At 56.6% G+C, this 26,553-nt stretch overlaps 1 protein-coding gene and 1 long non-coding RNA gene across 6 annotated transcripts in view; one reads left to right on the top strand and one right to left on the bottom strand.

Moving 5' to 3' along the window:
* Positions 1–448: 448 nt before the first annotated feature.
* LOC136793966 (uncharacterized) lies at positions 449–10,999 on the bottom strand. Of its 2 annotated transcripts, none has more exons than XR_010840072.1 (3): positions 10,478–10,999; positions 2,955–3,050; positions 449–760 (listed from the first exon to the last, which is right to left on the bottom strand). It is a non-coding gene; the product is annotated as an uncharacterized lncRNA (long non-coding RNA). The 2 variants fall into 2 exon arrangements; XR_010840071.1 differs by lacking the exon at positions 10,478–10,999 and adding an exon at positions 8,751–8,949.
* SLC6A3 (solute carrier family 6 member 3) overlaps positions 10,080–26,553 on the top strand; it is a 38,870-nt gene continuing 22,396 nt past the window's right edge. Inside the window, exons 1-5 of one of the 4 annotated variants that reach the window (XM_067030770.1) lie at positions 10,080–10,171; positions 13,552–13,866; positions 15,134–15,265; positions 21,023–21,248; positions 25,524–25,662. In XM_067030770.1, coding sequence (XP_066886871.1) covers positions 13,581–13,866; positions 15,134–15,265; positions 21,023–21,248; positions 25,524–25,662 — 783 coding nt within the window. In that variant the 5' untranslated portion in view covers positions 10,080–10,171; positions 13,552–13,580. Of the gene's footprint in view, positions 10,172–11,547; positions 11,863–13,551; positions 13,867–15,133; positions 15,266–21,022; positions 21,249–25,523; positions 25,663–26,553 lie in introns of those variants that run through there. The other 3 variants (XM_067030769.1, XM_059060615.2, XM_067030768.1) reach the window with 3 other exon arrangements.

Below are 26,553 nucleotides of genomic sequence, written 5' to 3'. Positions count from 1 at the left end.
GCCGGCGGCCAGGACGGCCCGCCCCTCAGCCACGCGGTGCCCATCCTCCCTCCTTCCCGCGACGGAGTGACGCACGTGACGTCATGGTCGCTTTTGCAAACAGAGGCTCCGCCTCCTCCCGGAAAGTACGGTCCCAGGACCCGCCCCGTCCATCCGGTGATGTTCATTCTTCTGGTGCCGGCAGACCCCCTCGATGCTCTGTCACACGGAAAACTAGGTTGTCCCAAGTTCCCGAAGTTCCACTCCTCACCGCTGCCGTTGCCTCTGTAAACTGAAGACGCGCGCGCGCGCCACGCAGGAAGGCGGCTGCGAGGGCGCTGCTGTCCTCACTTCCGGCGCCGGCTGTGTGGCTGAGGCCGGTATGTACGACTTCCTTCCTCCCTCCCCGCTCCCCCCTCCCCCCTCCCCCCTCGCCCCTCCCCCCTCGCCCCTCCTGTGGCCCCCACCACACCTTGGCCGCTTGGGTCTTTGCCCAGTGAGACGACTCCCCTTTTCACTCCAAAGTATCCCGAGCCCGTGGTCTTGCCTCTGCTGGTCACAGGATTTGTCCTGCAAGTGCCGAGAAGCGCCCAGAGGAGCCCCGGGCCCCCCTGCCTGCTGCCGGTAGCACCCGTGGCACCCCCGGTCCCGTCACGTCGCCGGCAGGAGGAGCCCCACAGCTGGAGACCAGCTGAACGTCCAGCGCGGAGGCCCCACGGTGGCCCGCGTAGGAGCGTCTCATCCGGCGGAACGGGGACCTTCAGGACGGACAAGCCCGGAGCTGCAGAGCAGAGAACGGAAGCACGTGTGGCTGGTTCTCGGGCCGAGATTCGGGGCAGCGACAGGCTCCCCCCCGCGCCCCTGTCCTGGGGCAGCTGCCCCCCGCCCGTCCCCGCGCAAATCCCCGTCTGCCAGCGCAGCCTCCCTCCGGGCCCCGCAGGCTAGGGCGTCCCGCGCACGCAGAACCACACGGGCCACGGCCCGCGCTCCCCGGGGGGGGCCTGCTCCGGGCCGCCAGGCTTCCCTCGCGGCAACACGGATCCCTTCCTGGCGGAGCACGAGGTGGCCGGCGGGGAGTCGGCCGCCAGTGGAGTCCGCACACCGCGCTGCCGGAGCCGCAGGGCACAAGTGTATCCGGATGAGGGCGAGCATCTCCCCTCGAGGACGCGGGTCCGGTGCGAGCGAGCTGACGCCCAGAGAAGGGGCCGCGCTGGGAGCTAAGTCCTGGGCCCGTGTCTGACAAGGCGGGGCCCGGCCCGGCCACACCAGCCGGGGCTGCTCCCGGTCGCTCAGCTCCGGGTGGGGATCCGGGCTTCACCCGGCCCCTCCGTCCCCTGCCGTGCCGTCCTCGCTGGGTCGGCTGGGAAGAGAGGCAGGCCCATAGCCACCGACCGCATCCCGCCCTGGGCAGGGGCACCTGAGCTACACGCTACAGAGAAGACACCATGAGCCCGTCGTGTAGCAACGTGTGGGCCCAATGGAGCTCAGACTGGGAAGAAAGGTGACTGAAAGAAACACCAAGGGTCCGATCACAGGTGGCGGGAGGCCCAGGGAAGGGGAGGTTAGGACAGAAAACACTATCGGACAGAATAACGGCCAGAGTTTTCCCAAATCTAACAGCTCAGATATCCAAGAAGCTCAACTCACCACAAGCAAAAGAAATATCACAAAAATACAGCAAAAGGCACGTTACAAAAAATTCTAGAAGCCACTGGTAAAGAGGTAATCTTAAAAGCAGCCAGAGAAAACGAAAACATTATCATGAAACAAAGGTAAGAGTGACATGCATGTGGAAACCTGGCTCTGCAGAAAGAATTCGTCGTATTTAAAGAGACCGTGAAAAGTTAAAAACGTATTGCAAGCCTTCAGAGAAAACAAAATATAAATATAGAGGTATTATTAGTTAATAAGCCTATAGATAAATAAAATGCGATAGTTTAAAATAATAATTTCACCCAAACTAAGCAGGAAAGTAAGAAGAAAAAACTAAAGAATAAAGGGCAGATAATACAAAGAGAAAACAAACAGGAAGTGGTAAACTTAAATCCAACCGTACTAGTAATTACATTAAATATAGACTAAAAACTCCTAAATGACAGTTGCTAGACCAAATTAAAAAACCCTAAGTATATGCTGTTTAAACACATATTGGAAGTTTAAAAACAAACAAAAAATGGAAATATAAGTAATGTGCAAACATAACCACAAGACAGCTGATGTAGCAGGATTAATAATATCACGCTGAGTGACCTTTAAGACGAGGAGGATTACGGTGTCAAAGACAAACACTGCAGAGCCATAAAGGGTTCAGTTCACCCGAGGACACAGTCATCCTAAAGGTGTACACCCCCAGTGACATACCTTGAAATATACTAAGCAAACATAGACAGAATGAAAAGAGGAAATAAATAAATCAGCAAACATAGTTGGAGATTTTCACACAATTCTCTCAGTAGTCTACAGAACCACCAGGGAAAGAAACACAATTTTGTAGAAAATTTGAAAAACCCTGTTTACCAAATTGACTTAATTGCCATTAAAAATGCACATGAAGCAGTTGGCAAAATAGACTCTATGCTTGGCTCGAGAGTAAACCTCAAAATATTTAAATCGTACAGTGTATGTTCTCTCATCCAAAGGAAGCCGCCCATATTCCAGGGACAAAACCGACCTCCATGGCCCCCCAACCACACGAGAGTCTGGCAGGGGTCTACCACAGGATTGTCAAGAGCCGTTCGGGCTCTGATTAGTTCTTTGAAACTTAATAAACGTTAATGAGTCCACAATTTTGCTTCCAGTCAAGATGGAGGGGCAGAGGCTGCCATCCTGGAAGGGGTGCTCAGGTGGAAACTCAGATGGGTTTTTGCCTGAGTCGTGAAGAAATCGTAACCCCCTCGGCAAAACTCGACTCTGGTCCTGCCACACACAGCTTAAAAGCAAGACCTGAATGACCAAACTCTTTGCAAGTAGCTTACCTGCAGCCCAAAGTTCGAGAATATTCAGAGGAATATACAACTACCCAGCATCCAAAGGGTCAAATTCACAATGACTTGCATCCCATCAGAGGTCACCTAGATGCAAAAAAGCAGGAAAGAGGATCTATAATCAACGAAAACAGACCCAGAAGTGACTCCGGTGACGGGATTAGTAGATGAAGGCAGACAATCATTATGCAAAATCCGTGTTCAAAAGCTGGCTGGAAGCAAGACCGACCACGTGTGGTTAAGACACGGCCGGAGTCTTTTAAAAGACACAAACCTGAATTCTACAGATAAGAATTACGATGTTTGTGACACCAGATACCCTGGTTGGCATTAAGGGTGGCTTTGACATCACAGAGGAGACGGCAAGTTAACTTGAAGAGTGTAGCAGTACAAACCATTCAAAACAAAATAGAGAAAAGAGACAAAAATTTGCCCTGAGCACCAGTGAGTGTGAGACTTCAAGTCGCCCGATCTATTGACCACTGGAGTCCCAAGGGCAAACAAAAATATTTGAAGGAATACCTTCCCAAATGCAGTACAGACTATAAACCCCTGGGTCCAAGGAGCTCAGTGAATTCCAAGCACAAGTGCCATGGAGGAAACACACCAGGAGCATCGTAATCGAATGCCTAAAATAGATGATGAAGAAAAGGTCAGCCACCAGAGGAAGAGGACACAGAGCAACGACCACGTGCACAGAACAGATTCCTCATCAGAACAACAGAAGCCAGTGAAACAACGTCCATCAAATACGCAAAGAAAAAGAACACGGTCCACCCAGAATTCTCCACTCAGCAAAAATATCTTTCACAACAGAGAAATAAAAATGTTTTTAGACACAAAAGCTAAAAAAAACTGTCACTGGCTGGCAGACCTCACTACACAGTGTGTGAAAGTAAGTCCTTACAGCAGAAGGAAAGTGACTCCATTCTGAAATCTGGATCCACACAAAGGCCTGAGGGGGCTCAGAAGCTGTAACCATGTGGGTAAACAGAAACACTTGTTTCTCATCGTTTAAATCTCTGCAAAGGATGATTGAGTACCTAAAGTAAAACTGACGATGCATTCTGGGGTTCATAACACATAGGTGAGAGGCCCTCCCGCAGAGGCCGGGAGGGGTGACTAGAAGTGGCCCCAGGTCCGTCCTGACGACATGTACAGCAGTGTGATGCCACTTGAAGGTGACACCAGAATGACACAGCAAGGAGATACGGCTAAGAGTCCAGCAGAACGTGGGACTTGAAAACTCCTCAGTGTGAAGGACAGCAGGAAGGGTGGTAAAGGGGGACAGGGGGCACAGTGCAGCAGATGGTAGACTTAACCCAACTGTATCAGCACTACATTAAATGTAAATGGTCAAACACCCCCATCAATCAGCAGAAATCGTCAGGTTGGATGTAAAAACAAGAGCCAACCACAAGACGCCTGCAAGAAGCACACTCTGCCCGGCCACCGGTGGGCCGAAAGGAAAAGGGCCGAGTGCCGACTCCATCCAAAGAGAGCAGGGTGAACGCTGGTCTCAGAGCCCAAGTGGCCAGCGGGTGTAAGAAAGGTCACTCATGTAAGGATTCAGCTCCCAGGGGGACGCGGCAACGCCAAGGTGCGTGACTGACAAGAAAGCTTCCACATGATCCACACAAAGACGGCAGAACCACAAGGACTGTGAGACCAGTCCACATGGCTGTGCCTCAAGGCTTCAACACTTCTCTCCCAATGACCCACAGGACAAGGGTACGAAACTGATCTATACCTTATGCCATGGTAATTTAAAATGGATCTTATAAATAAGGGTAGAACCTAAAATTTTAAAACCCTTAGAGGAAAACTTAGGAGAAAATTTTTGCGATCTTGGGTTAAGTAAAAATTTCTCAGATATAGCACTAAAAGCAGGATTCATTTAAAAATTCGATAAGTTAGGCTTCATCAAAATTAATAACTTCTGTTCTTCAAAAGACTCAACTGTTAAGAGAAAGAAAAGGCAATCCAAGATTGGGAAAGATATTTACAAAGCACCTGATAAAGGACTTGTATCCAGAATATGTAAAGAACTCTCAAAACTCAATAATAATATAACAATCAACCCAAATGTGCAGAAGATTTGAATATCCACTTGACAAGAAGTGATACTGATGGCAACCACACATGTAAAGGACTGCTAAAACACTTCAGTCATTAAAGAAATGCCAATTTAAACAGTAATGAGATACTACTGCACACTTATTAGAATGGCTAAAATTTAAAAGACCGGCCATTCTAAGTGTTGCCAAGGATGTGGAGCAACGGAAACTCTTGCACTGTTCATGGAAATGTCAAACAGTGTCACCACTTTGCAAAACAGCTTGACAGTTTTTAAAAACAGTTAAACACACATCAACCAAATGACCCAGCCATTCCACGCTAAGCACTTAACTCAAGAGAGATGAAAGCACATGTCCACGCAGAGACCTGTGCACAAGTGTTCACAGGGGTGTTATTTGTAAGAGTCAAACGTCCATCAACAGGTGGATGGATGAATAGATTATGCTCTATCTGTACGATGGAATACTACTCAGCAATGAAAAGGAATTCACTGTTTCGTGTTAACAACACAGATTCAGCTCAAATATGCTGAGTGGGAGGAAGAGACCAAAAACAGTCCTTACTGTAGGTTCCATTCATATAAAATCCTAGGAAGAAAAAAGGAATCTATAGCTGTGGGACGAGCGGTTGCCTGGGTGGGGTGGATGCAGATGGATATGCAGGAGCACGGGGATTGCCTGAGCGTGACGGACATTGTCCTCATGGTGCTCGTGTCCCGTGGCCACATAAACGGACTCCCAAACTGTGCACTTGAGACCCGCGCGGTTTATGCTATGTCGATTAAACCCCAATAAAGCTGTCTGTAGAGCGAGGACTCAAATGGCAAAATAATGGCAGAAAATACAGTCAAGTTTTGTGCAGATAGTGGGATTACAAAGTTTCCTTTGTCCTCCAGTCTCATTCTTTTTCGGCATTGTTTTGGCTACTCTGGGTCCACACGCATTTTAGAACCAACTGGTTGAGCTGTTCAAAAGAGCCAGTTAGAATTTTGGTTGGGACTGGGTCGAATCCATAGTCGGTTTGGGAAGAAATTAACATCTTAATGATACTGAGCCTTTAGATCACGGACATGGCATTACCACTCCACTTCCTTCAGCCCTTTCAGTTCTTCAGCAGAGTGTAGTCTAGATTTCAACATTCGTGTCTTGCACGCACGCATTTTATGCCTAAGCATTTTGTTTTGGATACTATCGTAAATGAAATTATTTCAAATTTTATTTTATAGTTGTTTCCTGATGGTATATAGAAATACAATTGATTTTTGTGTATCCTATGACCTTCTAAATTCACTTGTTAATTCGAGCTTTTGTTTCGTAGATTCATTAAGATTGTCTCCATAGGTGATTATGTCATCTGCAGATAAAGGTCTTGTCATCAATTTCCCAATTTTCTTTGAAGTCTCTTATCACACAACCAAACACTAGCCAATGTGTAAGAATCACTGAGACCCGTACCTCTGACTGTCCTCTTCTTGGCTAAGGAAGAATCTGCCCCCCGGGAAGATTTCCCTGTGTCTTCGGAGCGTGGCGGCAGTGCTGCAGCCTTCCACTCCCCGGTGGGATCGGTACACTGTGGGATCCATGTTTCTGCAGTCAGATGGCCATAAGAGACGCCCGCGAAGCCCAGCTTCGGGTTAAGGGGTTGATACCGATGCAACAAGGGCGGCACCTGTTCCTGAAGCTTAGTTGTGTCTGCAGCACCAGCCCGAGCCCGAAAGCGTGTATATTGCCTCCATCTGATGACAGCGAATTGCTGTCTGACCAAACTTTACGGGTTGGCTGGTTAATTTATGACGGGCAGCTCAGCTTATATGCTAACTGAATTTCCATGAGTTTCTACTACGGCTCAGCGGTATACTAATTCCAACGGAGAATAAGGATTTTTCAGAAGACTGTTTGGTTATTCTCCAAAACTCCAAGTGTTTGCACTGAGTCCCTGCAGGGGCTGCCAGGGGCTCCACGCTGCATCTCTATCTTCCAGAATCTTCCACGCCCCATGGTTCCGGCCAGGTCAGTGTTTCTCAGAGCGTGGCCCCAGAACCAGCAGCAGTGGCATCCCCCGAGAAGTTGTTAGGAATGCAGGTCCCCAGGTCCCACCTCAGACCTGCTGACTCCGAGTCTCCGAGGGTGAGACCCAGAATCCTTGCTTTGGGTGCGGGCCAGGGTTTACGCGGGTGACTTGGGAACCGCGCTAGGTCACAGCCCCCTCTTGCCAGCGCCGCTTGCTCTGGGCTCCCCTCAAAATGCACCCTACGAATAACTTGGGAAGCAGGCCAGCCCACTGGCCTCCTGCTCGGTCTCTGCAGCTGCCCCTGCGGCCTTGGCCGGACTTCCCACCGCAGACCCTGAGCCAGCCTGACGGAAGCCCTTTGGGAAGCGCAGTCCTGGGCTCCAGCCTCGGCACGTGGGGAGCTTGGGGTGCAGGGTCCAAGCATCTGTCCGGACAGATGGCCACAGCAGCATGGAGTGCCTGGGGGCAGCCAGGCCAGGGTGGCCAGGACCCTCTGAGGGCAGGAGGCTGCTGAGCAGAGCCCGGCGCTGCCCTGAGGGTCACTGCCTGAAGCGATTGTCATTTTGGTCCCTTTCACACTGTGTGAGGGCGGTCAGCAAACAGCAGGGAGGACGACACCTCGTGAACGTCGTGTGACCTGTGAGCTTGGGGCGCGAGGCCTCGTCCGGCCACCTGGAGCCCTGGCATCCTGGTCAGGTGTCAATGCCTGCAGCGGTGTAGGGTCAGAAAGGGCGAGGGACCTGTAGCAGAGATGCTCCCGTGGGCTCCGAGCCCAGCACCCAGGGAGGGTCCAAGCACCATGGTTCTGCGTGTCCCCTTATGTCTAAAGCAAAGCCAGAGGGAGCGAGGCCTGAACTGGGCCCCAGGTGCCCTGCCAGTACCCCCAGTACCCTGGCATCCTCTCCCATCCTCTGTTGGCACCGCCCCCGAGAGTCCCTTCTTCCCTGAAAGCAGCAGGACGCCCGAAGGCAGCTCTCCTGCACCCCACTCTTCCCCCTCCAAGACTTTGCACGTCCAGATTAAACTAGCCTGAGCTGCTTGGACCACGTGTCGGGAGGCTCTGACATGTTCTAAGCTGCTCCCCTCGAGAACGGGCCTGTTAAGTTTCTTCTTTGTTGTGGGTTGAACTGTGCCCCCAAATTCAGATGTTGAAATTCTAAGCCCCAGGACCTCAGAATGTGGCTTTAATTGGAGCTGACGTCTTTGCGGAGGTAATCAAGCTAAAATGGAGCATTAGGTCCGGCCCTGATCCAACATCACACACACACACACACAGAGAATGCCATGTGAGCGTGAAGGCGGAGATGGGGTGATGCTTCTACAAGCCAACAACACCAAGGATGCCAGCAAACGCCCAGAAGCTGGAGGGGGGCCTAGAACAGGCTCCCACTCAATCCTCGAAAGGAGGCAGCCCTGCCGACGCCTTGATCTCAGACTTCTGGCTCCGGACCAGAGAGAGGATGCTATTCTGTTGTTGAAGCCGCCCCATCAGTTATGGCAAATCGCTTAAAATCTAGCCGGGGACCGACCCCATCACCAGTGTGGTGACACCTGAGCTCTCCAGCTCTTCCTAACAGAGCTTTGGGGTGGCGTCCCTCCAGCCAGGCACCTCCTGGCAGACGTGGATCTGGGGATGAAAAAGCACCTCCCCTGCTGTTGAACTGCTGTGCTCACCCGGCACCACTACCCCGCCCTCACCTGCAGGTGGCTTTCTGAAGCTCGGACGGAATTCTGCGTTTATCCACCACGGCTCCAGCCTCTCGGGAATCTCGAAGGCCTTGACGTCAGCGCGTGGCCTTTGTCCTCCCGTGGGCGGGGCACGTGTCGGGGGAGCACCCACGCTGCCCTCCAAGTCGGGGTGAAGCAGGCTGCTCGGGACAGGACACGGGGCCACGTCCAGCAGCGACCTCCTCGGTTGGCGGCACCCAGATGGCTGTCACCGGTGGGGCAGAGCCGCTCTGGGGGCAGCAGCCGGCAGCCAGAGCCACAGGCTCTCCCCTGGGCCCTCCCACGGGGCTCTGCGGCTGTCACTGGTCCTCAGCAGACAGCGAGCAACTGCCCTGGGGGTCAGCAAGACGGTGCTCTGAGATGCCTCGTCCATCCAGGGCTCTGAGCCGACAGCAGCCACGCCAGTAATAAACGTCGGGCAAAGTTCCAAGCGTGCGAAGGCCGGCTGTTTAATCAGCTCTAACCCCACAGGTTCCACCCGCCCAGGCGCCGGCGGGCAGGCCCCTGCCGGGGACGATGGAGGCGCACGGGAGCCGGGCAGCTGCCTGCCCTGTCTTCCGCGGCCAGGCCGCGGACCCAGCTCCCCCGACGTGCTGCTCCCGAGCCCCCGGGCTCTTCATCCCAAGTCACTGTTAGAAGAGAGGGTCGGGGGGGGCGGGGCGGGGGGAGCGCTCCTGGACGCACGCAGGACTCTCCTCCTCGGTGCAGGTTCGCCGACACGGCGACAGGCCACTCGGGTGTCTGTCGTGCACAGGGGCGGCTGCCCCTGCGCTGTCGGGCTTGGGCCACAGCTGCTTCCACCTCCCGGGCCCCGGCAGGGTTTGCTCTGCTTCCCGGGTGTTTCCGTCTAGTACGTGTGCTTTTAACATACACGTCTGAGCTCACTGGCTCTGCCCTGTGTTCCTGTGACCCTGTCCATCAGGCCCAAACCTAGGACCACTCCTCTTTCTTGAAACTCACGTTGTGGAGCATCTGTGGGGAGAGCCCGCCTGCTGTGATGGCCACTGGTCAGGTTCAAGGTGGCACATCACCATCTTCTGAAATCCCTGTCCCTCCCCGGGTGTACGGAATGAACTGCGTCCCCCCAATTCATGTTGAAACGCTAACCCCCGTGCGATGGTCCTAGGAGCTGGGCCTCTGGGAGGCGGTCAGGTCACAGGGGCTGAGCCCTCATGAGTGGCACCGGTGCTCTTATAAAGGTGGCTCCAGAGCACTTCTGGGTGCTTCTGCCGTGTGAGGACTTGACTTCCAGCCAACATTTCCACGTGCGTAAGCTGCCCCGCCTGTGGCGTTTTTGTTAGCATGGCCAGCGGAAGCCGCGACCCTGAGTCGTGGGGGTCCTTCCATGGATCCCTGTCAGCAGTTCCTGCAGGTGCCTTCCCCGGTACCAGGTACCAGCCCTGTCCTGGGCACCAGCCCCTGGTGGGGAGGCCGCCGGAGGGGCAGTGAGGCGTGGTCCTCGGGGTGAGCCTGCGTGCTCTGCGGGCCCCTGGTACAGGGACACTGCTTCTGTGGCACTGCCGAGGAGGGACATGCGGCCCAGAAAGAGTGGGGAGCAGCTGGTGTGGACGCCCCTCTGCAGCGAGCGACCGCAGGGCAGGAAAGTCAGAGCTTACGTGGAGGGGGGAGGGGAAGGTTACGGCCCAGGCTTGGGTCACCAGGGCCTCCACCATGTGCAGAGCCAGGGGGCCACCTACCTGGATGCTGTCCTGCACCTGTGGGTCCTGGGCCTGCTTGGTGGCCTGGGGACTCCATCCCTCCGCATCATGAACGTGCAGTCTCGCTGGGGGCCACCTCAGCAATGATTCCGAACCAGTCCGTTCTGAGCCAGTATCGACAGCTGTGGCTTTCCGGGCTGTCCCTGGAAATCGTGTTCCGATGCGAGTGTGATTCGAGTCCCTTGGTTCCAGTCGATTCGCGCACCATGTGGGCAAAGCGCGGCGACGCTTGGCTCCTTGCTTGAGGCGCGCGGACACTGGGTCCTGTGAGGGGTCGGCTCTCGGGCCACGGAAGGACCCGCGTCTCCGCAGCCCAGATCCGGGGCGCAAGGCCGGAGGAGAGAAGGCAGAGACCCGGGCGGCGTCTGAGCCTGCCCGTCAGGTTTGCGCAAGGGTCTCCGCGGCCCGGCTAGGGACGCCCACGCCACGCCAGGCGCCGGCTCCCTGCGCCCAGGCCGGCCCAGCTCGAGTGGGACCGGCTGGTGGAGGAGACGCCCCCAGGGCGCCAGGGCCCGGAGGGGCGGCCGCGGCGGGAGGGGCGGACGGAACCGACGCCTGGGGAGAGGTCGGTGCGGCGTCGGGAAGGCGGCCCCTGCGGCAGCGGCGGGAACAGGGAGGGCAGGCGGCGAGAGCCGGCTGTGCCCCGCGGGACCCCGCGCTGTGCCCCGCGCGCCCGCAGCGCAGCCTCCTCCCCGGGAGGGGCGGCGGGCGGGGGCAGGGGAGCCCCCGCCCCAGGCAGATGCGCGGGGCAGCCCGGGGGCGCAGGCTGGAGTGGGGAGGCGGCGGGACACCGCCCGCCTCGGTCTTGCGAGGCCTGGGGCCCGGAGGTGACTCTTTCCCCCTCGCCCCAGGTTCGGGGACGCGCGAGGCCTCGGGCAGAGCGCGCTGCTGGCAGCTGACTGTAGCCGGCGGCCGGGTCCCCGCGGTCGGGTCCCGGGGGGCGGGGCTCGGGGGCGCGTCCGGGCTCGTCCTCCGCCCACCCGGGGCGGCACGGAGGCGGAGCCAGGGCGGCTGAGCGCCCCCGGTGGCCGGCGGGGCGGGTCCCGGCCACAAGATAAGAGCCCGGAGCGCGGCGGGGCCGGAGCGGGAGCTTCCGCGGACGCCCGGTGTCAGGACCCCAGCAGAGCCGAGGCTGGCGCGCGCAGGTGAGGCCGGGCCACCCCGTGGCCCGCTCCCCGCACAGGTGCCCCGCGCATCCTCCGGGCGCTCCGCTCCCGCCTCTGACCCCGAAGGCTGCGGCCGAGGGGCGCCCGGCCGGGGCGAGCACCGTCGGGGGGCGCCGTGTCCCGAAGGCTGCGGCGTCTCCAAAAGTCGCCAACAGTTGGGGTGCACAGCGCCGCGACAGTGCCATTGGCGATCTTCAGGTGAGGTGGCCGAGAGGTGCGCGCCCCGGAGCGGGCACGGGGCTGAGGTGCGCCCCCGTGGCCCCTGGCCCCTGGCCCCATCCTGCCCCAGGCTCGGAGAGACGGGGCAGGGGCCGGCTGTCCCCGGCTTCCCTGAGGCGCTGACCCCTGGGCCCCGCGGCTGTTTGTGGCTGACCCCTCCCTGCTGAACCAGACCCGCCCGGGGTTGGGGGCACCTGGGCAAGCGGCGCCCAGAGCCAACAGGGGTGATTTTCTCAGCCATCGCTTCTTCTCACAGGGCTTAGTCTTTGACTTTTAAGGTGGGGCAGGGGTGCAGGGTTGTGGGGTGCTGAGCGTCCAGGCTGTAGGGTCGGACTGCAGCTCTGTTTCTGTTCTGGGTGCAGACTCACAGTTTCTAAGCGCCACATTCGCTTCCTGTACCCGACCCTGGCCTCCGAGGCTGGGGCGAGCTCACCCCAAATGCAGAGCCGAGGTCTCCCTGGCAGGTGGTCCCCGACGCGCCTGCGAGGGCCGCCGTCAGAGCAAACCGGCTGGGATCTGGCGCCTGCACAAGCCCAGCCCTCTCCACTGGACCCCACTGCAGGCCGGTCCCTCCCGCTCCTCCCCACCCCCAGGTCCCTTCTGTCCCTTTTCATCCATCTCAGGAATGTGCTGTTGTGTTTGTCACAGAGACGTGGTGCGTAGAATGACATGTTGTGGGTTTCTGTTCAAACTTGGATGCAGAGGAAAATAACCCCTTTACGACCGCTGCCATCCTGCTACCTTATGCTTCAGAGTGTGTGTGAGTGTGTGTGTGTGTGTGAGTGTGTGTGTGTGTGTGTGTGTGTGTGTGTACATGTACACATGCAAGCGTCTGCAGCTGAAACATCCAAATGCCAGAAGAAGTCATATTTGAAGCTGCCCTGGGCCTTGAGGGCCCACCTTGCTCTCGGCCATGTAATTTCTGTGTTACACACTGTGTGTGATTTCTTCTGTTCTCCTTGATTACATTACCCAGAGTTGCATGAAGGTAACCTGGAGATGATTTCCCTGGTAAAGCTGCTACGTGCAGGAGCTAGTCCTGTAAACCCCCAGGTAAATCCTGACGGGAAGGATTTCCCCGACTGGAAGCTCTCGTCCCTGCCCGGCCCTTCCAGGTGTGGCCACAGGGGGACGTGGAATGTGCAGCCATTCCTTGAAGGAAACTCTTGTCATCGTTCCTTTGAAACTTCGAGTCCCTGTGTCTGACTCTGGTTTTAGAATTTTGCTTTTGACTTTGGTGTCTGAGTATAGAGCATGTATGTGCACTGTTGTGAAGACTCACTATTGAAAACGATCTGAAGATTGTCAGATTACTCCTCCCTGGCAACGTGGGGAGTGCGGGGTAGCATCTTGCGTTATTACTGAATTAGAGAGGACACAGCCTTGCACTTTGATGGGAATGGCGAGGGCTGAGGGGGCCGGGGGGAGTGGAGCGGTCTGTCCTGAGGTGTCCGCGGCCTGTCTCCCAGCCCCACGGGGAGGGCAGCTCATCTCCTTCTGGCCTCAACCCTGGCTGTGTCCTCTTGGGTGCTTGGAGTGCATTTGTTCTGCCCCAGAGACATGGCTGCAAATGCCTCCGATCTGTGCTCACGCCACCGGGGGCACCGCGATCTCGCCACTAAATCAGTGCATTCCTGTGTGTTTCTCTTTCATGCCGCTGTGGACCAGGAGGGAGGAAGCACTGAGTCCAGGAGGCCATGAGCAAGAGCAGGTGCCCTGTGGCACTGATGTCTTCCGTGGTGGCCGCAACGACGGAGGCCAATGCCACGGGCCCGAAGGCGGTGGAACTTGTCCTGGTCAAGGAACAAAATGGGGTGCAGCTCACGAACTCCACCCTCCTCAACCCCCCGCAGAGCCCCGCGCAGGCCCAGGATCGGGAGACCTGGAGCAAGAAGGCCGACTTCCTCCTCTCGGTGATTGGCTTCGCTGTGGACCTGGCCAACGTCTGGCGGTTCCCTTACCTCTGCTACAAAAACGGCGGCGGTGAGTGCGTCCCCCGTTCCCTGCGCCCTCCTGCCAGCCAGGGCCCCAAGGCTGGCATCTGGAGGAAAGCGGCATAAGTGGGGCACGGTCTCCCCAGATGAATGTCCTGGCACTGTACACGTAGAGCTCGGAGTGGCCTCCTTCCCTGACTGTTCTTTCGCGCCGAGGCCGCCGAGGCCAGGAGAGCAGGATCCCCGAGGGAGGGGTCAGAGGCGCCATGGCTCCGCTTTCTGTTTCCAAAGGTGACTTTCACTGTGGAAAAGAAAATTCTCCAAGGCCGAGAGAATGGTATCTTGGGCCGATTTAACAGTGTTTACAAAGCATGCAGAGGCCCTTGGCAGTTGCCGGCACCAGAGCTGCCCTGGGAGAGTGCGCCCGTCTCCCTCCCCCTGCACAGCCAGGCCCGGAACTTCCCTGGGTGGGCTTGAGGCAGAAAATGAAGAAATGGGCCAGGGTCACCACCGAAATTCAAGCTGGGAAGCAGTTAGGTTGGTGCCTGTTTCCTGCGAGTCCCCGACACGGCCCCCCCCGTCGGGGGTCACTCCGTGCCACACACTTGGGGCTTCGGGGGACTTCCCCGGGGAGGGCCTTCCGGGGCGGCTGTGAGTGGGTCAGCATTTTGGCACCCCGCTTGAGGCCTGAGCAGGTACAGAAGTTGCCCCAAGACAGGCATCGCTCTGGGGCCTCCCTGTCTCCCCCGCCCCTCCCTGGAAGAGAGCCGAGACAAAGCCCCCTTATCTGAGGTGAGGGGAGAGGGCTTCAGGAGGCGGAGCCTGCGGGGGGCCTGAACTCTGTGCCCTGAGCAAGGCTGCAGCCCTGATGGAAGCAGGCTCCAAACGCCAGGGGTCAGGCGGGGTCACATCCCGAGGATTCACAGCTCAAGAGGGCAGACATCTCCACGGGGAGGGGCGGGGACCCAGGGCAGGCCCTGCCTCGCAGGGACGGAACCGGGAGCGAAGCCACGACGACGGGGGCAGGGCGTCATCTGCTCTGCTCTCAGGCCTGACCCATAACTTGGGGAGGCAGCTGGGCGGAGTCGTGCGGGGATGCGTTGGGGCACGGATGACAGCGGGGGCCAGGCGTGGAGGCAGGAAGCTCACCAGCCCTGCCTGCAGGGAGCTTCAGGGAGAAGCAGGGACAGGACGGATGACGAGGGTCGTGCCCAAGACACACGTGGCCGGCTGGGACGGCTGAGCGCTCGCTCCGATGACGACGACAGGCCAGCCCGGCCCCGGCCCCAGGCTGAGCGTGCTGTCGTGTCCCCCAGGTGCCTTCCTGGTCCCCTACCTGTTCTTCATGGTCATCGCCGGGATGCCGCTTTTCTACATGGAGCTGGCCCTCGGGCAGTTCAACAGGGAGGGGGCTGCCGGCGTCTGGAAGATCTGCCCTATCCTGAAAGGTAACGGCGGGGACACCCCCTTGCACCTGACGTGCTGTAGACCAGGGCAAGGCTGGAGCAGCTTTGAAGCAAGTCAACCCCAGCCGTGGGCATTCAGTCCTGCTTTGCTGGGTGTCTAGGCACGTGGACACATCCTTTTAATTTTGGTCCTACTTTAAAGATCTGCAATGACTAAGGATTTGAGTGTGTCTCCGTGTTTCCAGGTGAGGCCAGCCTGCAATTGATGAGTAGTGTTGTTTTGTCAACGTGCTAAAATAGTAGAAAAGATTAAAAATACTCCCATCTCTAGATCTGTCATCTGTCAGCTATTAGCTATCTGTCATTCATCTATCTATCCATCTGTATTAGTTTGCTAGGGCTACCTTACAAAGTGCCACAGGCTGAGTGGCTTCAATAATAGATGGTTGTTGTCTCAGAGTTCTGAAGTCCACACTCAAGGTGCTGGTGAGGTTGATTCCTTCTGAGGGCCGGGAGGGGGCCTGCTCCAGGGCTCACTCCGTGGGTTGTGGGTGGCTGTCCTCTCCCTGGGTCTTCACATCCCGCCTGCATGTGTGTCTCTCCATCCAAACTTCCCTTTCCACAGGGACATCAGGCACACTGAACTAGGGCCCACCCTGGCTTGATCACCTCTGTAAAGAGCCAGCCTCCAAATAAGGTCACATTCTGAAGTACAGGGGAGGGATCTTCAACAAATGAATTTTGGAGGCCACGATCCAACCCGTAACGCGACCTGTCTGCCATCTGTGGTGGAGTTCTTCCTTTCTGCTGGCCTGCTGGGTGAACCCTAAGGCATGAGCAGCTTTCTCCGAGGCTACATGATGCACAGCTCAGCCAGCAATGGGGCTGCAGGGAACCCCCGGCCCAGCTCACCCCACACGCCCCTGCAGGGTGAGGCAGCAGCTCCGGGTTCAGGTGCCAGAGCTGGGCGTCCCCTTAGCAGGATTTGCTCACAGAAGTCAAAGCTTAAATAAGTCACTGGAACAGCCTCTGGTGCGCTCGGGGCTCCCGGGGGCGGAAGCGCAGGAAGCTGAGGCTGCGGGCACCTCTTCAGAGCCGGGCAGGTCGAGGGCACGGCCGGAGTCTTTGCGGGCAGGGCCCACACCGTCGGGGCGGCGAGTCCACGCTGACACCTCAGGACGTGTGAGTTCATCCCGTCCCCCGGGCCTGCCGGGCAGCCAGCATCTCCCGCCATGGGCTGCACAGCAGTCGGTAGTTACACGGCACGAAGGTGCCGGGTGGGACGTGAGGCGGGCCCGCCCTCAGGTGACCGTCCTGGGGGCGCCAGGGAAGGATGTCGGCCGTGCGACACGTTTACTTCTCTGGGTTCCAAGAGCCGCCCGCTCCAGTCTGGAGCAAGGTGTCTAGTTTGCAACGTGGCATGACCCCGGCCCACGCCTTCCACCAGGGAGCTGAATCACAGTAAATCGGCCTCTTTCCCGAGGAAAAGGACGCTGACCCCAGGGCTGCGGGCCTGCAGACAGAAGCAAATTTCCAGCTGTGTGTCCTCTACCACGAGAAGAACTTTCTCCAGCAAGACTGCCAAAGTGAATTTCTCTACTGCAGTTCGCAGAACGTCAATAAGTGGTCTCCAAGGGTCTCGAAGGACTAGTTAAGCTTGAAGAATTTGGCTACTGCAGAAAATCCGACTGGGACAGTGAGAGTGTCAGCCCCTCCACGGGGAAGCTACGCGTGCAGCCGCGGGGCAGCCAGCGCGGCCTGGCCTCAGAGCCCGGAGACCCGGGCCGACGCCAGCTGGCTCCGAGCTGTACTCCGCGTCAGAACCCATCCACGCTCCTGCCCCCCAGGTCTGGAAACTCATCCTCCTGGAGGGCTGTGCGGGGCCCGTGAGGCCACGTGGAGAAGCACCCTGCAGCACCCGCGGGTGGAAGCTCAGCCGGAGCCTGGTCACCCCATCTTGTAACTGGAGATTTTGCGAAATCACACATCACAGCAAGCCAGCCGTCGAGCCTCGGAATCTTTGTGTTATCAGCACAGGGCTGTTTGTTGCAGGTCAGTGAATCAACACAAGAACTTCTATGTGTGAAGAAGAGACACGTTGAATAGTTTGATACTAACAGAGCTACAGTCCCTCGCAGGTGATCTCCTGCTCATTCAGGTCAAGCTTCTCCATAGGATGCCCACAGGACAGGAGGTCGGCACCGCTCCCTGCGTTAGGTGAGGCAAGCCGCGCTGTTCCGGATACCCCGATACACGTGTCTTCCTTTCCTTCCTTGTCTTTAAAAGAAGGTTAACTAATAAACTTGCACGTACTTTCACGTGTCATTAAGTAGGGGGAACACATGATAAATGAAGACATCAGTTAAAATGCCCCAAACGCTCATACCATGGGGCTGCAGGTCCTCCGACGGGCGACCGGCACCTCCGGGCCCTGCGGAAGGGAACCCAGCTCTCCGGGGAGCCCTCTTCCCCGTCCTTCCCTTCCCTGGACCCGGAGTCCTTCCATGGGCCTGACCGCACTGACGTCAACCCGAGAAGGCCAGGCAGGGATGCCCACGGTCAAGGCGAGGGCACTCAGAGGGCCGTGCCGTGTCCTGGGTCCCCGGCACCGTCCCTCCAGAGGCTACCGGTGATGCTGAGGGCAACCAGCGTGACCGCGGGGCCTGGGAGGGGGTCCTCCAAGCTCTCCCTCCCTCCCTCCCTCCCTCTCCTTGCTCTGTCTCTGTCTCCCCCCTCCCCCTCCCTCTCACTCTCATTCCCTCCCTGCCCCTCCTCTCCCCCTGCCTCTCTCTCATACACGTACACACACACACGCGCGCACACACACACACACGCACGCGCACACGCACACGCGCGCATACGTACGCACACGCACACCATGTAGATACGAAAGGCACTCAGACCGACAGCGGAGGAATTCTCTCCTGTTTTCTTCAAAGACCAGCCAACGGGTCCTGCCAGGAATGGGAGGCTGCTCCATCAGGGCGTGTCCTCCACCTGGGGTCCTGGAATTACTATTTGTCCCCGACTCCCTCTTCCTGCTGAAGCCAGCTCTGGGGAATGCTCTGCAGTGACCTGGCTTCAGTGGAGGAGGAGGGGGCTGTTGTCCCTCTCGAGGCCTGAGGAGGCTCCGTTTCAGGTTGTCTGGTTAATTGCTAAGACAACCCCCACTGTGTGTACAGCATGGACCAAAACACCTATTTTATCGACTATAAAGTAAGGTATTATATTTTGTGGTCAATAATATTTTAGTGGGGTTTACCAAACTCTTCCTCTTTCTAAAAGGGAATTTTAAGTGGCTTAAAATAAACCAAAATGCATGCAGTTAATATTAAAAATACTGAACCAACTGAAATTTAAGAAAATTGACCTTAAGAGCCGTGATTGAAATTCACACTTGGTCTTGAGCTTCCTGTTGGTCGGACAAAAGAGGAACACATCAAGTTTTCGTTCATATTTTCCCTGGAAGTATTAGAGGGGGCCGAGCCTGCCACCTCCTTGGGAGGAATGTTTCCCGTGGCACAGAATAATAGAAGAAACGTATCAGGTGGAGCTCTATTTAGAGTACGTGATGACGTATGAACACGGATCGTTCACTGAACAAGAGCATTCTCAGAGCAAACAGGGCAGTGGATCTCGTGTGGCTGGGTCTTAAGTGACACAAAGGAAGAACTTGAGGGCAGGGTCGGTGAGGGGCTGCCCTTGGGCGGCCCAGGGCCGGGGCTTCCTAGGGCTCTGAGGTCCTGGAGGACAGAACTCAGAGGGACCGAAAGAATGGCTGGTGAGCACAGCCACAGTCCGAGGAAATCGTTCCTCCGCGCTGGCCTCTGGGGCAGCTGGACAGCAGCGCCCCGGGATGGGGGACCCCCGGGGCTGGTGTGCTGCGGCTGATGGGGCAAAGCCCGCGTGCCCGGGGAGCCACATCAGCCCGGCGCACCCTTGTCCCTCTGCTGTGACAGCGAGAAACCGGGCCTGCCCAGTGGAGGGCTGTCCACACGGCCGTGGGTTCGGAAGGACCAGAAGCGAAGGCAGCGCTCTCGCTGACACCGGATTGGCTCTGCTGCCGTGTTGGCCCAAAGGCTCCATCGAGTCCCCCACGCTTCGAGTGGCGGGTTTGTCGTGCGGCGTTGTCACCTTCCAGAGATTTCCGGGCAGGCGCCCACAGCCAGCTCGCCGCCACGGACCACCTTCCGTGACCTGCTGGAAGCAGCGCGGCTTCCCGCCCACATGGCTGCCGGGGCGAGTGCACGGGGAGCCAGCCTCTCCTAAGGAGCTCAGGGGGAGACGTGCAGTAAAGGGTTATTCCACATCGATGGGTCCACGTTGGAGAAGTCCCTCCGGAGGAACGGTTCGGGTTTTGTCATTGCTGCTGCTCGGCATGTTTTCCAAGAGGGACCGCGGACCAGGACTGTTTGCTTTTAAATAAATCACTCCTGGTACGGGATCTGTTTAATATCTACACATAACTACATTGTAGAGGAAAGAGAATTTTAATGAAGTGTCCTGAGCAGGAAAATAGCTTCTCCTAAGGGCTCGACCGATAAAAAACAAGCCAAGCCACTCCCCGAAGAAGTCGGCTCGAAGGCAAGCTCCTCCCCGGCCACAGGCAGGCAAGACGGGGGAGGGCGCCCACCAGGTTCTAAGACAGTGAAGTTATAGTTACAGCCCAAAGGAGTCCTACCAACAAAGCCGGGAAAGAACGCTGAAACAAGAGAGCTCTGCCTGCAGCCTGATACAGTCCACCGCAGTAAAGGGCCCCGACAGCGCTCGTCCAGCACTGAACAGGGAGGAGGCCTCACTGCCAGGCCATCCGCCCACCACGGCCAGGATGTCGCGTCTCCAAAGACTGCTCCCCACGCTGTTCCGCTGCAGGAGCCAGGAGCCCCTCGGGGACTGTCATGAATTCCAGGGCTTGTGATGCTGGAAAGGGCGCTCTGGCCAGCCCTGGGGGCCCTGTGTGGTCATAGGTGACCCTTGGAGGCCCTGGGTGGTCATGCACGGTCCTGGGTGATGGTGGGTAGACCCAGCGGACTCTGCTTGCCCTGAGTGGCCTAGAGGGGCATGGTTAGCTATGGGCAGCCAAGCACGGCCCTGGACGGCTCTGGGTAGCCCAGGTAGGCATGGATCGTCTTGGAGGCCCTGGATGGTCCTGGGTGAGCCTGGGGGGCCGTGGAAGAGCGTGAAAGACCCTAGTTACCCTTTAGTGACTGTTGGTGGCCCCACATGGCTCTGGGAGGCACTGGGCATACCTGGGTGACCCTGGGTGGCCTTCATGGCCCTGTTGGCATGGGTGGCCCTGGATGGCCTTAGGTGACCCTGAGTGGTTTGGGGTGACCTTTGTCGACTTGGGGTTGTGTATCCTCGGGTGTTCCTCGATGGCCCTGGGTGGTCCTGGGCGCCTGCAGATGATTCTGATGGTTTTGTTTGGCCAGTGGCCCTGGGTGACCCAGAGTGGCCCTGGGTGACCTTAAGGGAGCCTGGGTGACCCGGACTGGCTGTGAGTGACGGTGGACAGCCATGGATGGCCCTTAGTTACCCTGTATGTCTGCGGGTGACCTGGCAGTACCGGGGCGTCCCTGGATAGCCCTGCGCGTCTGGGTAGACGTCGAGGGCCGCGGGTGGTTTGGGAAGTGGGCGGCCCCTTCTCTGGCCGTGACGCGAAGTCTGGCGCCCAGCCTTTCCCCCGTCTGCTGGCATGTCTAAAGGCGCTGCCTGGCTTCAGGGCAGCCCGGGTGGAGCCGTGAGCCGAGAGGGGAGGGCAAGGGTGAGCTGCTGACGGGGCCCCACTCTCCACACCAGGCGTCGGCTACACGGTCATCCTCATCTCACTCTACATCGGCTTCTTCTACAACGTCATCATCGCCTGGGCGCTGCACTACCTCTTCTCCTCCTTCACCACGGAGCTGCCCTGGACCCACTGCAACCACACCTGGAACAGCCCCCGCTGCTCCGACGCCCACGCCCCCAGCGCCAGCCCTGACCTCAATGACTCCTTCAGGACCACCCCCGCCGCAGAGTACTTTGAGTAAGTGGGGGCCTCGGGGTCCGATGACACCCCCGGGGGTGGGGAGGGGGAAGCCGGGCCAGCCAGCCAGCCCTGCTGCCTCCCGAGGATGTGGGCAGGACCCCTCCCTGGCCGGTGCCTTGTCCCGTTCCTCTGGGCCCTCGTGGGCCTATTTCTGACCCCACCTCTAGCAGCTCAGCGCGGCTCCCGCGGGGAGACCTCGCAGGGAAGGGAAACTGGGTGGGCTGTCCCACCTGCTCCCTGCGGCCCTTTGGGGTCTGTTGCAGGGGATGCCCCGTGACCCTGCAGATGCCGCAGGGAGGGGGCGTGGGGGGCTGGGCTCCGGGGGCTGCAGCACCGCCTCCAGAGGGGGCCGGGCCCCCCTTTCCCAGTCAGTTTCCCCGTTCTCCCTCCGCTCAAGGTCTGGCCTCCAGCGGAGGCGGGATCATGAGACAGTTGCCCGAGGCCTTCCCTGAGGGAAGGCACTGTCCCACCCCCGGGGCCTGTGGAGCTGGGTGAGACACCAGGCGTGCAGGAGAGAAACTGAGCCTTCGGGCACTGGGGGAATCTGTCGTGTGGGGGCAGGAGTGACACCGCCAGAGGGCAAGGCACGTTCACGGAGCCTGCGGACATCCAGCATCTGAAGTTGCGTGTTTCAGATACTCCGGGTCTCAGTCCTTTGCTCTAGAATCCCCGCCACACGTGGGGATCGTATCTCCAGGACTGGCTGCTTCAGGAAGTGGCAGCGATGTGCAGGAACAGAGGGAGGAGGGGTTTGGGGGGCCGGGGGGGCCGCCGGAGGGCTGGGATGCCTTTCTCAGGCATTATGAGGAAGAGCAGGGTTACAGGTGGGGACAAGGGCTGTGTGTGATGGGACTTATTTAATTTTTTGGAAGATACTCTTTTTGGTGGTTTGGGATTAGACAGTGAAGGAGTCTGGGGAGGGCAGGGAGGGAGGTTCCGCGAAGGGGGCAAGTGAGGGGCCACTGAGAACCCGCCCGCCCGGAGGAGGGAGAGTCCAAAGCTGGGGGGTGAGGGCTGGGTCTCCGGGAGCTCTCAGGAGGGTGCGAGCAGCTTTCAGAGGACCGGCTGGAGACCAGAATCCACCTGGGATGGGTCCCGTTAGATCTGCCTGAAAGACACCGCTACGGACGTACCCATGAGACATGGAAACCCAGGCCCTGTCACCCGAGTGTGTGGGCAGGACTCAGAGTGACAAGCCAGCAAGAAATGATAGATCCGTCCCAGTAAAGGGGAGCGGAGCATCCGTCAGAGTGGCTTGTGCACATTCTTAGGAGCTTGTTGCCAGCTGGTTTCTCACTGCGTTTACCAAACTTAAGAGCGTCTCGTGGACAGCTCAAGGCCGGGGCTGCAAGTACTCTCACCAGTGGCCCAGCTCTCAGAGTTAGCGTGTGATGGGAGACAGGGGACCAGAAAAGAGAGAGGGAGGGGCGGGGACCCCTGCACCAGAAAGCAGAACGGGGAGACACAGGCACGGCTGTGGGCGAGCACCTGGGAGCATCCCAGCCGTCCCACCACTGACAGACGTGCAGAGACAGCTCTCGCTAAAGTTGGGTTTAAGTTATCATTTCACCAACAAGACGATGGCTAAGGTTTCAAGCTAGTGTGTCTTCTACAATTTTAAGATGGATTTTGGTGCAATTTAGAACATTTAGAAAACTTTAATAAGACATATCAAATGTGTCAGGTGAGGCCATTTGGGGATACTTACCTTTTGTTTGGGAGGTGTGGAAAGAGTTGATTTATCGAAGTGATTTCTCAGATGAGAAAAATAGAGGGAAAAAACTGATTAGTCAATGATTTATTATTAAGAATGCTAGAAGGAAACATATGTGATAGGTGAATTTAAAAAAAAAAAAAGAGCTGACTAGTGAAGTCTGTTTGGAAATTCCAAGTCTGGAAGAGAAAGTTTGAGCTGGAAAGCTGCCCGAACCCCCCACGTAAAGGGCTGTTAGCAGGAGCAGATGTCCAACCGTAGTTGGAGTTGACCGTGGGACAAAGGTGGGGCCTTTGAAGGTTTACGAAGTCATAGATCATTAACAACATGTTGAGTTATTAAACCGCACCAATGACACACCAGGTGATTTCACTAACGGTGGTGACTGGGTTTCCCTGAGACAGGCCCCACTGACTGTCAGGTCTGGAAGGGTTTTCTGGAGCGTAAACCCACTTTGTAAAGCGGATCTTTGTGGAAAGCATTACATGTTCTTGAAGGCACATGTAATTAGGGAGCTCACATCCCACCATGAAATTCCAGGATAACTATAATCATTGAAGTAGTAAAGCTGTCAGTGCTACAAAGTGCATGTGGGCTTTGGAAACCCCAAAATTGGCTCCTGTAACTCCAACTAGTGTTAAACTTCCCTCAACTCCATAAACACTTATTAAAACCACCTTCACCTACTTTCTAATATAAATTAGAAAGCTATATATTTAAAGCTACAAACTTGCCTCTAAGAGACTGCTTTAGCTGCCTCCTGCACGTTTAATATGTTGTGTATTAAAGTATTCCCTGATCTGCCTTGTCATTTCTTCTTTGACTCACAGGAGATTTTTAGAAATTTGTTGTTTGACTTTAAAATATTTGGAGGTTTTCTAGATCTATTTCTGTTATTGATTTCTAATTTAATTCAGATTTGGTGAGATAATCTATTTTAAAACCTCATTATTCCTCAATATACTGAGATTTGTTATATTGCCCAGTATATAGTTTATCCTGGTAAGTATTCCACGTGCACTTAAAAAGAAGGTGTATCCTACTGTTGTTGGGTAGACAAGTTGGCTAGGTCCTGTTAGCTCCAAGTGCTGCTTAAGTTTTCTACATCTTTACTGTTTATTTGTTCTATCAGTTACTGTGAAAGGGGTGTTGAAATTTCAATTATAATTGTGCATTTGCCTATTTCCCTTCACAGTTCTGTCAGTTTTTGCTTCACTCATGTATTTTAAAGCTCTGTTCTAAAGTGCACACATGTTTATGAATATCGAATCTTTTAATTGAGCCCTTTTCCATTATGAAATGTCCCTCTTGGTACTATTCCTCATTCTTTTTTTTTTCTTTTTTTTGGCTACGGTGGGTCTTTGTTGCTGCGCGTGGGCTTTCTCTAGTTGTGGTGAGTGGAGGCTACTCTTTGTTGTGACGCGTGGGCTTCTCACTGTGGTGGCTTCTCTTGTTGCGGAGCACGGGCTCTAGGCACGCGGGCTTCAGTAGTTGTGGCACACAGGCTCAGTAGTTGTGGCTCGCGGGGTCTAGAGCACAGGCTCAGCAGTTGTGGAGCACGGGCTTAGTTGCTCTGTGGCATGTGGGATCTTCCCGGACCAGGGCTCGAACCCGTGTCCCCTGCATTGGCAGGCGGATTCCCAACCACTGCGCCACCAGGGAAGCCCCTATTCCTCATTCTGAGGTCAGCTTTGCCTGATATTAATATGATCACTCCAGCTTTCCTATGAATAGTGTTTACATGGGGTATCTTCTCCATCCTTATGTTTTAAACCTATATGTATCATATTTGAAGTGGGTTTCATGTAGACAGCACAGAGTTGGTTCTTGCTTTTTTATTCACTATGACAATCTCTGTCTTTTAATTAGAGTATTTCCAATCAATAATTATCTGTATGGTTGGGGTTTAGTCTTTCGGCTTGCTTGTCCTGCTGGTTCATTGTTTCTTGTTTCCTCTGTTTATTTTCTTTGGAATTAATTAATTATTTTGGTTTCCACTTTATCTACTCCATTTGCTAATAAGCTCTAGCTCTTTTTTTCTTGTTTTGTTTTGTTTTCTTGGCCACACCACACGGCATGTGGGACCTTAGATCCCCGACAAGGGATCAAACCCATGGCCCCTGCATTGGAAGCATGGAGTCTTAACCACTGGACCATCAGGGAAGTCCGTCTAGCTCTGTCTTAATTTTTAGTGTCTATTACAGGGTTTGCAATCTACGTCTTTAAGTTATCACAGTCTATCTTCTCCTGACAGTGTGGCCCTGGGCCAGGGCTGGGCTTCTGTGGGCTCCCAGCGTGCGTGCGTGTGTGGTGGCCCACCTGCTCTGCTCACCTGGAGGGTGGGCCCGGCATCTCCACTAAGGCTGGAGTCCTGGCCTTTCTGGGATGAGGGGCGAGGGGTGGGGGTCTCCAGGCCCATCAGGCCAGCTTCCTGCTGCCATGCCAAGTGGACGAGGGCACTCTGTGCAAGGCTGGGCACTCGGCACAAGCGCAGCCCCCTGTTCCAGTTCTGGGCAGGAAGGCAGCCTCCCCAGGACCCCCATCTCCTTCCTCTCCAGGCGCGGCGTGCTGCACCTTCACGAGAGCCAGGGCATCGATGACCTGGGCCCTCCCCGGTGGCAGCTCACATCTTGCCTGGTGCTGGTCATTGTCCTGCTCTACTTCAGCCTGTGGAAGGGAGTGAAGACTTCCGGGAAGGTGAGGCAGCAAGGCTCGCCAGCTGGGGAGTGGACAGGTGGCCGTGGTGGGTTGGAGAGTGGACAGGTGGCCGTGGTGGGTTGGGAGTGGACAGGTGGCCATGGTGGATTGGGGAGTGGACAGGTGGGCCGTGGTGGGTTGGGAGTGGACCGGTGGCCGTGGTAGGTTGGGGAGTGGACAGGTGGGCCGTGGTGGATTGGGGAGTGGACAGGTGGCCGTGGTGGGTTGGGAGTGGACCAGTGGCCGTGGTGGGTTGGGGAGTGGACAGGTGGCCGTGGTGGGTTGGGGAGTGGACAGGTGGCCGTGGTGGATTGGGGAGTGGACCGGTGGCCGTGGTGGGTTGGGAGTGGACAGGTGGGCCGTGGTGGGTTGGGAGTGGACAGGTGGCCGTGGTGGATTGGGGAGTGGACAGGTGGCCGTGGTGGGTTGGGGAGTGGACAGGTGGCCGTGGTGGGTTGGGAGTGGACAGGTGGCCGTGGTGGGTTGGGAGTGGACAGGTGGCCATGGTGGGTTGGCACAGGTGGCTGTGGTTGAAGAATGATGTCAGGAGCGTGCTTTCAGCGTGAAGACAAGCACAACAACATATTTTTGCTGATGAGACTATTTTGGTCATTATCTGGGCGCCTAAAGCAACAGTGACCAGAATGCCCCCGGCCACTCGGGCTGTAACAGTTGCAGGGACTTTCCAGCACCTGAGAGTCTCCCGGTGGCCACCGGTGCTCTCCTCCACTTCCCCCACGGCCCTGAGTCCATCTTTCACAAGTGATCCGGTGCCCATTTGCACAATCAGTGCAAATCACTCACATCTCCCTCATCAGAAATTCAGCCACTGCTGCCTGCTGCCAAGGCCCGAATGCAGGGCAGGAGTGCTCCTTCCTGGCCAAATCGTTT

The sequence above is a fragment of the Kogia breviceps genome, chromosome 4, assembly GCF_026419965.1.
Source record: "Kogia breviceps isolate mKogBre1 chromosome 4, mKogBre1 haplotype 1, whole genome shotgun sequence".
Taxonomy (NCBI): domain Eukaryota; kingdom Metazoa; phylum Chordata; class Mammalia; order Artiodactyla; family Physeteridae; genus Kogia; species Kogia breviceps.
The sequence above is the reverse complement of the archived record's forward strand: the minus strand, read 5'-3'. Positions and strand labels throughout refer to the sequence as shown.